At 41.6% G+C, this 12226-nt stretch overlaps 1 protein-coding gene across 2 annotated transcripts in view; it reads right to left on the reverse strand.

Annotated features, from left to right (window-relative positions):
- LOC120556282 (BTB/POZ domain-containing protein kctd15) overlaps positions 1-11713 on the reverse strand; it is a 30211-nt gene extending 18498 nt beyond the window's left edge. Inside the window, exons 1-3 of one of the 2 annotated variants that reach the window (XM_039795763.1) lie at positions 10823-11713; positions 7803-7978; positions 874-1018 (exon numbers count right to left, since the gene is read on the reverse strand). In XM_039795763.1, the coding sequence (XP_039651697.1) occupies positions 874-1018; positions 7803-7978; positions 10823-10831 (330 nt within the window). In that variant the 5' untranslated portion in view covers positions 10832-11713. Of the gene's footprint in view, positions 1-873; positions 1019-7802; positions 7979-10482; positions 10798-10822 lie in introns of those variants that run through there. The other variant, XM_039795761.1, reaches the window with a different exon arrangement.
- Positions 11714-12226: the final 513 nt, after the last annotated feature.

Below are 12226 nucleotides of genomic sequence, written 5' to 3' on the forward strand. Positions count from 1 at the left end.
TGATCAACTTGTTTGTTGAAATGTGCTTTGGATCATTTAATATCGTACGGTGACGGACATTATGTACGTTGAAGAACTCTAATTGCATATGCATTCACTTGCAATGGAGTTCCTCAACGCTGTAACAGGAGCCAGGTGTGTGCAGCCTCAGTAGTCGAATACAGGCCAAAGCAGTTTCAATGGCCCATAAAGATTAAAGTGTATGTGCACAGATGCATGTATACATGGGCGCAGAGTGTAGCAGTATGTATACTTGTATGTAAAGTGCCCTAACACGGCGCAGCTCTCCCAGCGAGTCCTTGACTGAGCGGGAGTCGGTCATCAGAGCGTGGGGGGAACAGAGGGGCGTACAGGCTATTTCACCTGGGCTCACCTCTATAGAAACCACTCTAAGTGAAAAACAACAGCTCAGGGCTTTGGCCGACACATCACTGGTCCATGCTCCAGTTAGCAAGTTAGCACTTTTACCTCTCCACCACTCTAAACTCCAACTGAATCTCTTCCATACACCCACTCCCTCCAACCAAACGTTTCCCTAATGACTGCTTATGCTTAGAATGCAGGTAATTAATGTGTTGAATGGGAAGAAGGTGAGTCTACGTGAGGTGTTGTGAAAACAAAACTGTCGACTCTGTTGTGGTATCAGATCTATTTTGAAAACGTGCAATCCCTGAGAGGGCAGGCAAACATCAATAAATACATATTGAAACTTGAGTGTGTTGTATCTTGACAACAATCTCGACTTTCACGCCATACGACTGGGTGTTTTGACAGATGGCTTTACGTACTCGTAGCTTTTTATGTTACGCTGTTCAAACTGATGGGGCAGACAAGGAAAAACAATGCGGTATGTTTTGTGGTGCGGGTATATACCTTGAAGTCATCTGGAAGGAGCAATTTGCTGGTCCTGAGGAAACTGAGGATGTAGCGGAATATCTCGCCGTCCCGATCTATGAAGTAGTGCTGCTTCAAGCTGTCCAACACGATGGGCTCGGTGCCATTGAACAGACGACTGATTCTGAAAATTGAAATACACACACACAAACACGCGCACGCAGGCAGCCGCACACATAAACACACACACACACACACATAATTGAATGAGCCAGTTCCCTTCAAATGCATGAAACAATTACCCTCCATTTATTTTTCAATTTTATTAGCACTAAGCTTGAAATGCATTAGCATCCCAGGTTGAAACAAGGGGCTTAAGGCACAGTTCCTCCATTCCAGACTTGTTTGAAGTGTCCCTTCTGCGGAGAGATTACAACAACACACACGCTTGCTGCTTGTACTTACAGAAATTAATAGCATGAATATAGCATTACAGCTCTATTATTTCAGAGAGATGGAAATGAAACAGAGGAAAGAAACGGTGGAGGTCCACATACTAATGTGAGGAGGACATCTGGAAAAATATATTTTACTCTTACAGTTTGACTTTCTTATAACTGTAAGAGGGGATATGGACAACTGCAATCTCACTACATAATTCTGTTGATATATTGACATGAATGCTTGAGGATCAATTAATGACGTTTGCATTGCCCATTTTAAAGTATATTTAAATTCTTTTGTAACCTGTAGCAATTCATAATTCTAATCTAAACTCCGATACATGTTTTGGTGAAATTTGATAACCTCACTGAAAATGAAGTCAACATAGTGGCCTTTAAAAATGTGCATTTGTTGTCAGGAATCGATTTCAGGAAAAGAAACAAGACTCTACATTATATTTCATCACAGAGAATATATTGCATTTTCACTTGGGTTATCCTGTTGTCTGTAGCGGTTAGGTTAATTAACATGAGTTTTGGGGTTCACATTTAAAGGCAAAGAAAAGGCTGAAAGATATCCTAAAGAGAAAATAAAAGTTCAAATAATGACATTAACATTAGCCGAAATTACATCAACATCATCAATGTTTTCCTATTAAAAAACACGATTATTAAAAAACAGAATAATATGCATGCGTTTAAGCTTTCACCAAATGTTGTCAAGACTTTGGTGTAATAATAAGACACTTGTTGCTGCCTAATAGTGTCCCACAGTTCCACTATATTGCAAGATTAAGGGTTTAGTTGAAGTTGGCTACAGGGGCTTATCAAGGCAAAGAGTGGAAATTGCTGTTATCTTTAAACTTTCATCACCCCATGTTGGCGCTGTGCCTCGAGAAACTTTTGGACATATATTCATTTCCCCTTGTCGTTGTGTGGTTTTCCTGCAGCTTACCTGCAGGTCCCTCTCTCGCTGGTCTAATAATCTCATCTGGGCACATCTACTCTATCTATTTGTTCATTTCCATATTCAATAATTAAAAGGCTTTTTTAGCATCTCTAGAAGACAGTTTGTACAAGTATTTTCAAGTATTTTTAAAACTTTTGTACTCCTAAAGCTTAAACATGTGTAACTCTGAAGTGCAAAAATTTGATTTAGTTTCCTAAGTCATTCTGAAACGAAGCTGGCATCTCCCTCAGCAGAAAAACCTGGAATGCCTTTGCAGTGCAAATAAGTCGTACGAGTGATTTACACAAGAAATCTGTTGCACATAACCTCCTTAATGGTTTCTCTGCCCATTTCCATCGTCTTTCTGAGAAACGGCTCTTGGCAGGGCGCTGCGTTGCTGCTATTATCATCATTTTGATGCAATCAGCTCTTTAATCGCAGTAATGGCTTCTAGGTCGGCTGACAAAGTTGTATGACAAAGAAAATCGTAAAAATATATATATATATATATATATATATATATATATATATATATATATATATATATATATATATATATTTGCAAACGCGCCGACCAATGCACACGTATACACCCAGCACTGCCTGAGCACTGGCGTTTGTCAAACTCTATTACAAGACACTGGAAGGGAGCGGCAGTGGGAATGTCAATGAACAAACAGCAGGGCTGGCTTCACTCACAGACTCATTTCAGTGAATTACAAGCCTGTACTGTAAAAAAAAAAAAAAGGTGTATGAGCTTGTATGTAATGGTTGTATCAGGTATCTCCTGACCCTGATTTGTGTCGGCTCGACACACCGAAGCCAACACATCAAATTCACCCTGTTTCTTTTTCTTTGACTTGACTGTGTGAAGAAGCAAAGAGGCAGAGCAAAGATGGTTCTCCCTCCCTCTCTACCCTCCTGCCATGCTTTCTCTCTTTCACCCTCTCTTTCTTTCTTTCTTTCTTTCTTTCTTTCTTTCTTTCTTTCTTTCTTTCTTTTCTCTCCCTCCGTCTCCATCCTTCTCCCTTACTCGCTTTCTCTCTGGAAATCGATGCAAAATGCTTTATAAAAAACCAATACTCATCTCCCTGTTTTGCCCGAGGTGTTCCTTTCTCATATGGTCTTGCAATTCTTCCAGCTAGAATTTCACCATACCCCTCCAGGCTAACTCTGTTTTTCATCTCCACTTTTTTTTAAAAAGCAATTAAAATGCTGCCTGTTTTTCTTTTTCTTTCCCTCTCTTCCACTCCCTTCTCTCTCTCTCTCTCTCTCTCTCTCTCCCTCTCTCTCTTTCTCTGTTGGTCTCGTCATTTTTTCCCTTTCAGTTAAATCCTTGAATTGGGGGGGGTTTAACAGGTAGGGAGAGAGAAAAGGGTGTGTGTGTGTGTGTGTGTGTGTGTGTGTGTGGGGGGCTGGGGAATACATAGAGAAATTAAGAGCGAAGATACACAAACAGACAGGCCAAAAGACAAGCAGGCTGACAGGGAGAAAGAAGAGCGGGAAAGGCAAAGATAGGGAAAGGTAGACAAAGAAGTCAGAAGACAAAAAATACAGAGAAGTAAAGATGGAATAAGGAAAAGAGGAAGAGAAACCAACAGAGTATGAGAGGAAGACAGAGAGAGATGGAGAGAGTGGGAGAATAAAAAAAAAAAATGCTATGACAGAACTCCATATAGTCAGAGAGAGGGAGGGAGGTGGTGGGTGTGGGAGGTTATCAAGGACAGGAACGGCTCAGATCTCCCACCCCAGCGGTGCCAAGTGAGGGCAGGCAGCGGGGCAGTATAGGTGGGCAAAATCTGGCAGGGTCCTTACTGCAGCAGCTACCGCCGGCCAGCGGCTCAGAGCTGCAGGCGGTGGGAGGGGGACGCAGCGCAAGTATCACAAATGCTATCTGGAAACTGTAACACTAATGGACGTCTAATAAATGCAAGACAACCAGCAGCTTCCTGCAAAGTGAAACAAACACACCCAGGGATGTTGGTGAGTGGGTCCTGCCTGACATCAAGGGCTACCCACAGTAGCTTTATTTTTTTTGGGGGAGTGTGAAGTTAAATAACCAGATTGCTACTGTGCCTGGCTCTGATTCGCTGAGTCCTGCTTAAAGACATTATATATCTGATAGTTCTCAGAAAGCTCTTCCAAAGGGTGTGTGACAAAAAGTTTCAAAACAATGAATACATTTTGAATGTAGCGGAATATTATGTTCAAATCAGGTTCCAGTGTAATTTCTTATACCTTTACACATTTCTACATTTCAGTACTAAAACAGCAACAGCAACAAAAATCTTCTTACATGGTTCTCTGGGAATAAATGTCATCATGTAGGGCTCTGTCACCCAATGTTTGCCTACATGGGTCGATGATGTGCATTTCTTTTAAGGTACTAAATTACACAATCACTGATTAATTGACCATATGAATGCTTTAGGCAAACATCCCCACTCTTATACTCACAATATGTGTCGCTAACAATCACAGTTTTTATCTGCAGTTTGTTATTTTTCGAGCTACATAACTTGACTTTTTCCTGCGCAAGAGCAACAATTAACTCTCGTTATTATTTCATGTTAAGTGATTAAAACACTTCTTCACACTTCTAATCAAAGAGCTAATTTTACTTTAGATCACGGCGATGTGTTAGTGCCATGTAGCCTCTTTAAAAAGCACAAAACACTTGGGGCCTAACTATGAAATGGAATAGAAATGAAAGGAAATATAGCAAATGCTAACTGTAAATGATGAGATATTGTTTACTATGTTAATCATGGTGATTTCAGCTTGCAGAAAAAGTCAACTATTAGCTACAGAGGAGCACTGAAAGAGCATGAAGTCAGAACAGATCTATGAACTGTAGACCCAGAAGACTTGTCTTTAAAGAGAAAAATGTCCAGTGGTCCTTTCAAAATAGTTTCCTTGTCTCTGGAACATTTCCCCTAATCTCCTCAGCTTCTGTTCAAGTGACTGCTGAGACTGTCCTCTTTGAGAGCTACACAGAGAGTGCATCAATGTTTCATGACCCCTGTCCCTTAATATGGCCCGCAGAAGAAGATGAATAACCACACATTAGTTACTAGACTAACTTTCTCTCGGCATGCTACATTATTTAGTGGCCAATCTATTAAAAGTAATCATCAACTTTAAACTCTTCAACCCTGATCTGTTAGTCGTCCCATTTTCAGACCTGCCCGACCGGAAATGGCTGAATGCAGCATATGCGGCTGTGCCAGTGTAATTGTTTTGCTTTCTGCTGTCAGCCATTATCCTAATTCACACAAAAGGGCCCCTCCTTCCAATGGCTCCAGTGGAAAGTGGAGCCCTGAGGCCAACTGTACACTGAGGAGGCTGAGCGAGAGAGAGAGAGAGAGAGAGAGAGAGAGAGAGAGAGAGAGAGAGAGAAAGTGTACATGCATGTGTGTGTGTGTGTGTGTGTGTGTGTGATCCAGAGTGAGAAAGACACAAAAAGAGACAGAGATATAGAGAGGGAGCAAAGGAGCATGTGGGAAAGAGAGAGAGTCAGAGAGAGAGAGTTAGTGAGAGAGAGAGAGAGAGAGAGAGAGAGAGAGAGAGAGAGAGAGAGAGAGAGAAGAAAGAGCAATGCTATCCAGTCTTAACTCTCACTGTGAAAACACAGTTTGGGTGCTCTGACATGACTCTGTGCTCGGTGCAATGTGTGTCTCCCCCTATGAATAACTTCTTTGTAAAGTGTAAAGCTGCAAACACAAAAAAGAAACAACAATATCAATACATAAACACCAAATAAAACATGTAAAAGAAAAATAGTGCTGCTTTTTTTGAAAATCTGAAATGTGCTGAAACATGCTTTAAAGCAAATGAAAATCTCAATTGACAGATTTGTTTCAAAATCATCCAGATCAGAATAACATTAGGACATTTGATTAAAAAATAAATCGTGTCTTGTTGCCCCTGGATAACTCCGATATAAACAGTGCCTTAATAACAAAAACAATCATACATTCTTGTCTGGGATGAGCTTTAATTTTTCATGCTACATGTCAGGAATAAAAGGAGAGTTGTCAGGGATTTCCTGTCTGCGGCCTCTGTGAATATCAAGACTTTATTCCCAAGGGATTATGGGGATTGTTTCCTGTGGCCAATTTGGCAGATTTTCTAACAACCTGGTGAGTGTTTACCTTGGCCCACATGGGACAGAATTGAAGACTGTATAATGTTGTGAATGACACACTGCATTAGAGGAAAAAAGCAGTGTGCCTAAAACATCCCATAGTGTTAAAGGGAGAAAATCCATACAAGGGAAATCAGTAGAGAACAGGAATATTTCATCATTACTTTTGTATGTTTCATTTCAGAGCTACCTCCGGTGGCGTCAACTTGTTTGTGGATGGAGCTAAAAGCGTGAATAAAGTGGGAGGTTGGATTACAATCAGCTCTTACACAATCTGAATCATCATGGAAATGCATCAAAAATATGTTTTAAGAGAGAATCAGATGCCTGAGAGAGCAGGAGATCCTTTATTTTTCTGTCCGTACAAATGCTCAGTGAATTGAAAGTCACTCTCTAAGGTGTTGACACCAAAGTTTTCACTGCAATATAAGCCTAGGTTATTTTGATTGCGTTGTCTCACAAAATAGGAATATATTGTATTAAAGTCATAGAACTATTGTTAGAACACATACCAAATAACCCCTGTGTTTAAACACAAATACTGTAAAGAGTACAGTATGAAGAAGATCTGATGGTGGTAGTCAAGAAAATCGATAGGCAATTGTAACATATCTATGTCAAAGTCATGGTCAAACTATGGTGAGTACATTTACATTGTTGTTTGTCCTCCAAGAAATCCTAACAGCACCCTGATCTGACCAAAAAAACAGGGCTATGAAAGGGGAAGGAGGGCACACATAAATGTTTGTGTGGTGTGTAAATTCCCCACCGTTCAAATCAGAATTAAATATGTGAAAGCAACTGTACTTGCCAGCTTGACAGTAGCTGAATTTCCAAATACAACTACCGTGTGCAAGGAGATACAAATGAAAGCCCTTGAGGTATTTATTAAACAATTAAAATAATCACAGCTAAAACAAACAAAAGCAATCAAATGCGTCGTTTTAAAGCCATGAGAGTTTAGAAAATAATGAAGGGAAGAAAGTTGTCCACGCATGGTTTGAAAAGATATTAACCTAGCTTCTGAGGGCAATTGTATAGAAGTTTCAGTGCTGTTGTAGTCCTAATGCCAGTCAGCTAAATGACTTGTTAACAGCATACCTTCATTTGGACTTAATTAAGACAAACACCAGTCAAATAATTTAATAATTGATTTAATGACTAAAATACCAAATTAAGCTGTTAAATAGAGATATAAACTGATTTAAATCGACTTAATTAGGAAAAGATTTCCATTATAATGTAGAATTAGAGATTACAAATTCATGATGGTCTCACACTGAAAACAAAAGCAACAAGATGCAAATCCACTCACTCCTCAGTATGCCAACATTCCCTTAATAATGAGTTTCAAACAGTACGATAAATGGTATGAATTAATAACCTCAGCAATGAGGAGCAATGTGAGAAAGCCAGAGACGTGTCTTACCTTGAGTCTGGGTACTTGGTGAGGGTCGCCAGGCTGCTGGTGTACATGTGTCCCCCTACATCGATGTGCACCGGGGCGTTCGCCTTGGTCAGCTGAGCCGGCAGAGGGATCCCCTGAGTGGCCAGAGGAGAGACCGGGGACCGGGTCAGAGACAGCCGTGACATGCTTCTTCCCTCCTGAAAGCAAGTGTACAGAAAAGCCATGGGAGTAGAGGTAAAGCTATGAAAAAACAACAACACAGTGATCCTACACCGGGGAGCAGATAGTATCCTTTCTGAATGGTATCAGATCACTTCCATGTCGGTCTGGTCGCATATTTAGCCTGGAAATTATTGCCACCGCTCTAATTAAGTATGTTTGCATCTTTTCATGCAGCACCGGAGGCGAGGATAGGAGGATGCTTATTAGAGAACCGGAGAGAGAGAGAGAGAGAGAGAGAGAGAGAGAGAGAGAGAGAGAGAGAGAGATGGACAGATAGAATGACAGAGGGAGGGGAGAGAGAGGGGGGATGCTAGGTGTCAGCCTCCAGGGGAATAAAACAAACTGCTGCTGCAATATTCTAATTAAAGGTCGCCTTATGTGTTAGACGTGATGCGCCCAGACACCAACCACCAATCTGAGAGCAAGGAAAACACTGCGGGGAGGGAGGGAGAGAGGGGGGCAACTTTTTTCCTCTTCGTACACACATTCAAAACAAAATAAGATAAGGTGATGGCTTGTCATGTAATACTTGTGACTTGTGTTGTGTTATAAGCTATGGCACACGAGAAATTACATATAGGCTGCAGCCATGCGTAAAAACGCAACGAAAGCATCGTCCTGCTGACCACATTGACAGGCCAGACCATGAAGGATCCCGTTCCAAAGATGACTCAGTGTCAAACGGTTTGAGATGATTTGTACGATATAGCCTAATAACCCCCCCCCCCCCTATCTACAGGGCGACTCAATAAGACTGCGGAGGCGCAGATTTGGGAGAGCTGACTTAGAGCAGGCTGGTGCACTCCGAGGTCAGCAGCTGAGTTTGATTGGTTGCTAAAATGTTTGAGAAAATATTTTTAATTCACTTGGATACGCCGCCATTTAAATCCGTACTGCTTCTAGAAGAGCAGAGGAGGCGTTTATCTCCAATTTACTGCAGGAGCGGTTTTGTTCGCCCACAGATAAGCCACCTAACCTCAGATTGGCCACATTTTAATTCATGTGACTTGTCTGTTAGAAAGTCACAGTGTAAAACATAGAAGGAGTAAATATAACGAGAGAGTGTCAGAGATATTTTATGCTGCTCTAAAACAGCATCAGTTCTTATTTTTGATGTTTTCCTAACGATCACTGACTAAAGGTCACAGTTTGCCCGCTTTATCATTACTCATCTGTAGAGCCTCCAGGCTTTGGTTGAAATGCAGACCTTTCCTGACGCAGTTTGGAACTAAACTTTAAATAATACGTGGCGCTGTATAGGCTACAACTACATGGCCGTGTTTAAACAGATTTAGATCATATCATTTCGCCCTCCAGTAAATCATCAGAATTGATCAGTTAGTTGTTGCACATATGGGCTGTTTTCCTGTCATGGCTGGTACACTGAAGGCCGTTCTGAAAGGCCAGATCAGCCCTTCGGATCGGAGAGAAGTCCTGTGGGTACAAAAAGAGACTGGAACTTTTTTTTTCTCAGGGTGTTACAGCAGTATCATGTTCGTTTAATACGATTACAGGAGGACGGGATTACATTTCAAATCCCAGGAAAAGGGGGGAAAAAAAACTTGGAAAGACTTAAGAAGTTCGGGGTACATAGGCCTAAATACCGGGCTGTCCCAGCACCGGTAACTCTAACTCTCTCTCTCTCTCTCTCTCTCTCTCTCTCTCTCTCTCTCTCTAACTCTCTCTCTCTGCCTGTCTCTCTAACAACCAATAAATAATCCAATTAAATGACGATAAACGTGAAAAAGGAACACATGGAAAGAAATAGACCCATACATGTCATCCCAATTCCAATCAATCCCAATTTCAATCATGTCAACATTCTATCTAATCACTCACTCTCTCCTAACCACACACACACACACACACACACACACACACACACACACACACACACACACACACACACACACACACACACACACACACACACACACACAAACATCACAATAATAATAAATAAATAATAAATTCCTCCACAAAATCCCAGCAGCTGTAAAGGCATCAACTTTCCCCATCAGAGCTGCTACTGCCTCCGCTGCCTTCCACTGACCCCGTTCAAGCGTTGTATCCAATTCCACACTTATGACATTCGCATACAAATAATCCTGATAACCCCCGATTAAAATAACCATAATACCGACACGGAAACATTTGAATAGAGAACAATCCGATACAACATCCCACTCCACACGAACACTATAAGCCTGTGCTCTGCTTTTAATTCTACCAATTGCCCAACATGGCGTCTTATTCCTGCTGTACAATTAAAAGCATATCCCGTCACACGTGTAATTCATCACCCGCTTGATAAAACCCATACGTGTTAACTGTCCAGTCTGGGAGGAAAGGAAAACCTCATTAGTATCCACGCTACTCTTTAGCACCAGTGCGACTATACTCCTTGAAAACTGTACAGGCTAAGCCTGCACTGTGCGTAAAAACATTGGATTCTGTAATATTTAATTTGTCACCCTACCGTTTCAAACATTGTAGGGAATCCAGAGGAAATCCGTGCCGGCGCTCAGTCCCAGCTGCTGTCCGCGTAACCCCCAAAATTTTCAAATATTTTCTCCGAATGCCCCCCGAGTTTGTGGTACAACCTCACCACTGTCCAGCTCCAGCACGAACCTATACGGAGAAGCCAAATCTTTGCTCTGTATCCCACACAAAACTGCCTTCTAAAAGACACTATAGGCTGTGGTCGGGATGGACTGCTTGCAAAGAGACTCTGTGGCTTTAAAAGCTCTATTGCAAGGCTGGCTCGACCTGTCCTCACCAAGCTTCTTTGTACCAAAGCGCACAGGAAGCGTCCTTACCTTGTACATAGATGAGATGATCTCCTTCCCCTTCTCTTATTTGAATACGCGTAAAAATGTGCGCTCTTGTTGGAATCCTGCTTCGTATTTCGGCTTCTTGTCTGCTTTTTTTTTTGCCTAAATGAAACTGCCCCTGTTGTTTATTATGAGAAGAAGAAAGCCAATAATCCGTCTCTAAATAACAGAGCAGAGCTAAAAAAGAAAATTCTTGCTCCGGGCAGCCCAAGCGCCTTTGGGCCAGGGATTAGGCTACAATTAGCTCAACTCCACTCTCTCGCCCAGGCAATTTTCTCAAAGAAGAAAACGTGATACCCCCCTTTTCCCGAAATTATATGACTGCACAGATATAATAACTTATCTATTTTTTTCCCGGCTAAAGTAGACCGTTCCCCTTAACGGTGTGAACTTGTGATTTAGAGGGGGTAGGAAACCTAACAGGCAACTGTCGCTCAATAGATTTAGAGCAGCAAAAAGCAGATTTTGATCACTGTCATCATTTCGTCTGATGTAATAGTTCCCCAGGCAGTTTCAGCTAGTAGGCATACATTTCCATTTTCAGCCGAAATCTAAAGTTTAAAACCAGGCGAGCTGCCATAGTCCCTCACTCAGGCAACATGCAATAAAGGCGCAGTAACTTGTTGATAAAGTCCCAGTAGAAAAATATGTTGAAAATGAAGAGATATCCTTGAACCAATATCTTTCACGCGGTGATTTTCCCCCCGTGTCCCCGCTCTCTCTTTCTCTCCCTCTCTCTCTTGCCTTAATGTCTGGAGTTGTAACGCCAAATTTCCTGCAGGCCATTAAAATCAAATGACGTCTATGGACATGCATGCATGCTGCTGCAGAAAGCGCCCTCGCAACATGCCTGCAGCCAAATGCGCCATTTCAATTATAGCGCAGGGCTTAGATGGAGATATCTGCCCAGAACACCCCCCCCGTCTTCACTCTCCAATGAAAGCAGGCAGCCTGCAGACTTTTTTGGAAAAAAAGATTCTGGATGATACTTGTGTGATTTTTTCAACATGTAAAAGACACAACGCAGGTGATGAAGCGCTGAAGTGGTGTGCCAAATTTGCACGGAGTGAAGGGGGGAGAGAGAGAGAGAGAGAGAGAGAGAGTCAAGCAGGTGCTCACACCATGGAGACGATTATTTATTTATTTGCATGTTTGTTTATTTGCGGGTAAATAACTGTGAATAATTGATGCAACATTGAGCCCAGTAATTACTCTGTACCAGCATCCTGAGAGAGGTGATATTCGTTTCTTGACATTTGGCGCCAACCAGTGTAGGAACTTATTATTGGTCCAAAATATAGTCTGACTTTTTGGGAACAGCTTCTATTATTTATTGCCCAGACGAAAAAAGAAAAAAAAAGAAAAAAACATGAATTTTTATTGATCCTG

This window comes from Perca fluviatilis, chromosome 3 (assembly GCF_010015445.1).
Source record: "Perca fluviatilis chromosome 3, GENO_Pfluv_1.0, whole genome shotgun sequence".
Taxonomy (NCBI): domain Eukaryota; kingdom Metazoa; phylum Chordata; class Actinopteri; order Perciformes; family Percidae; genus Perca; species Perca fluviatilis.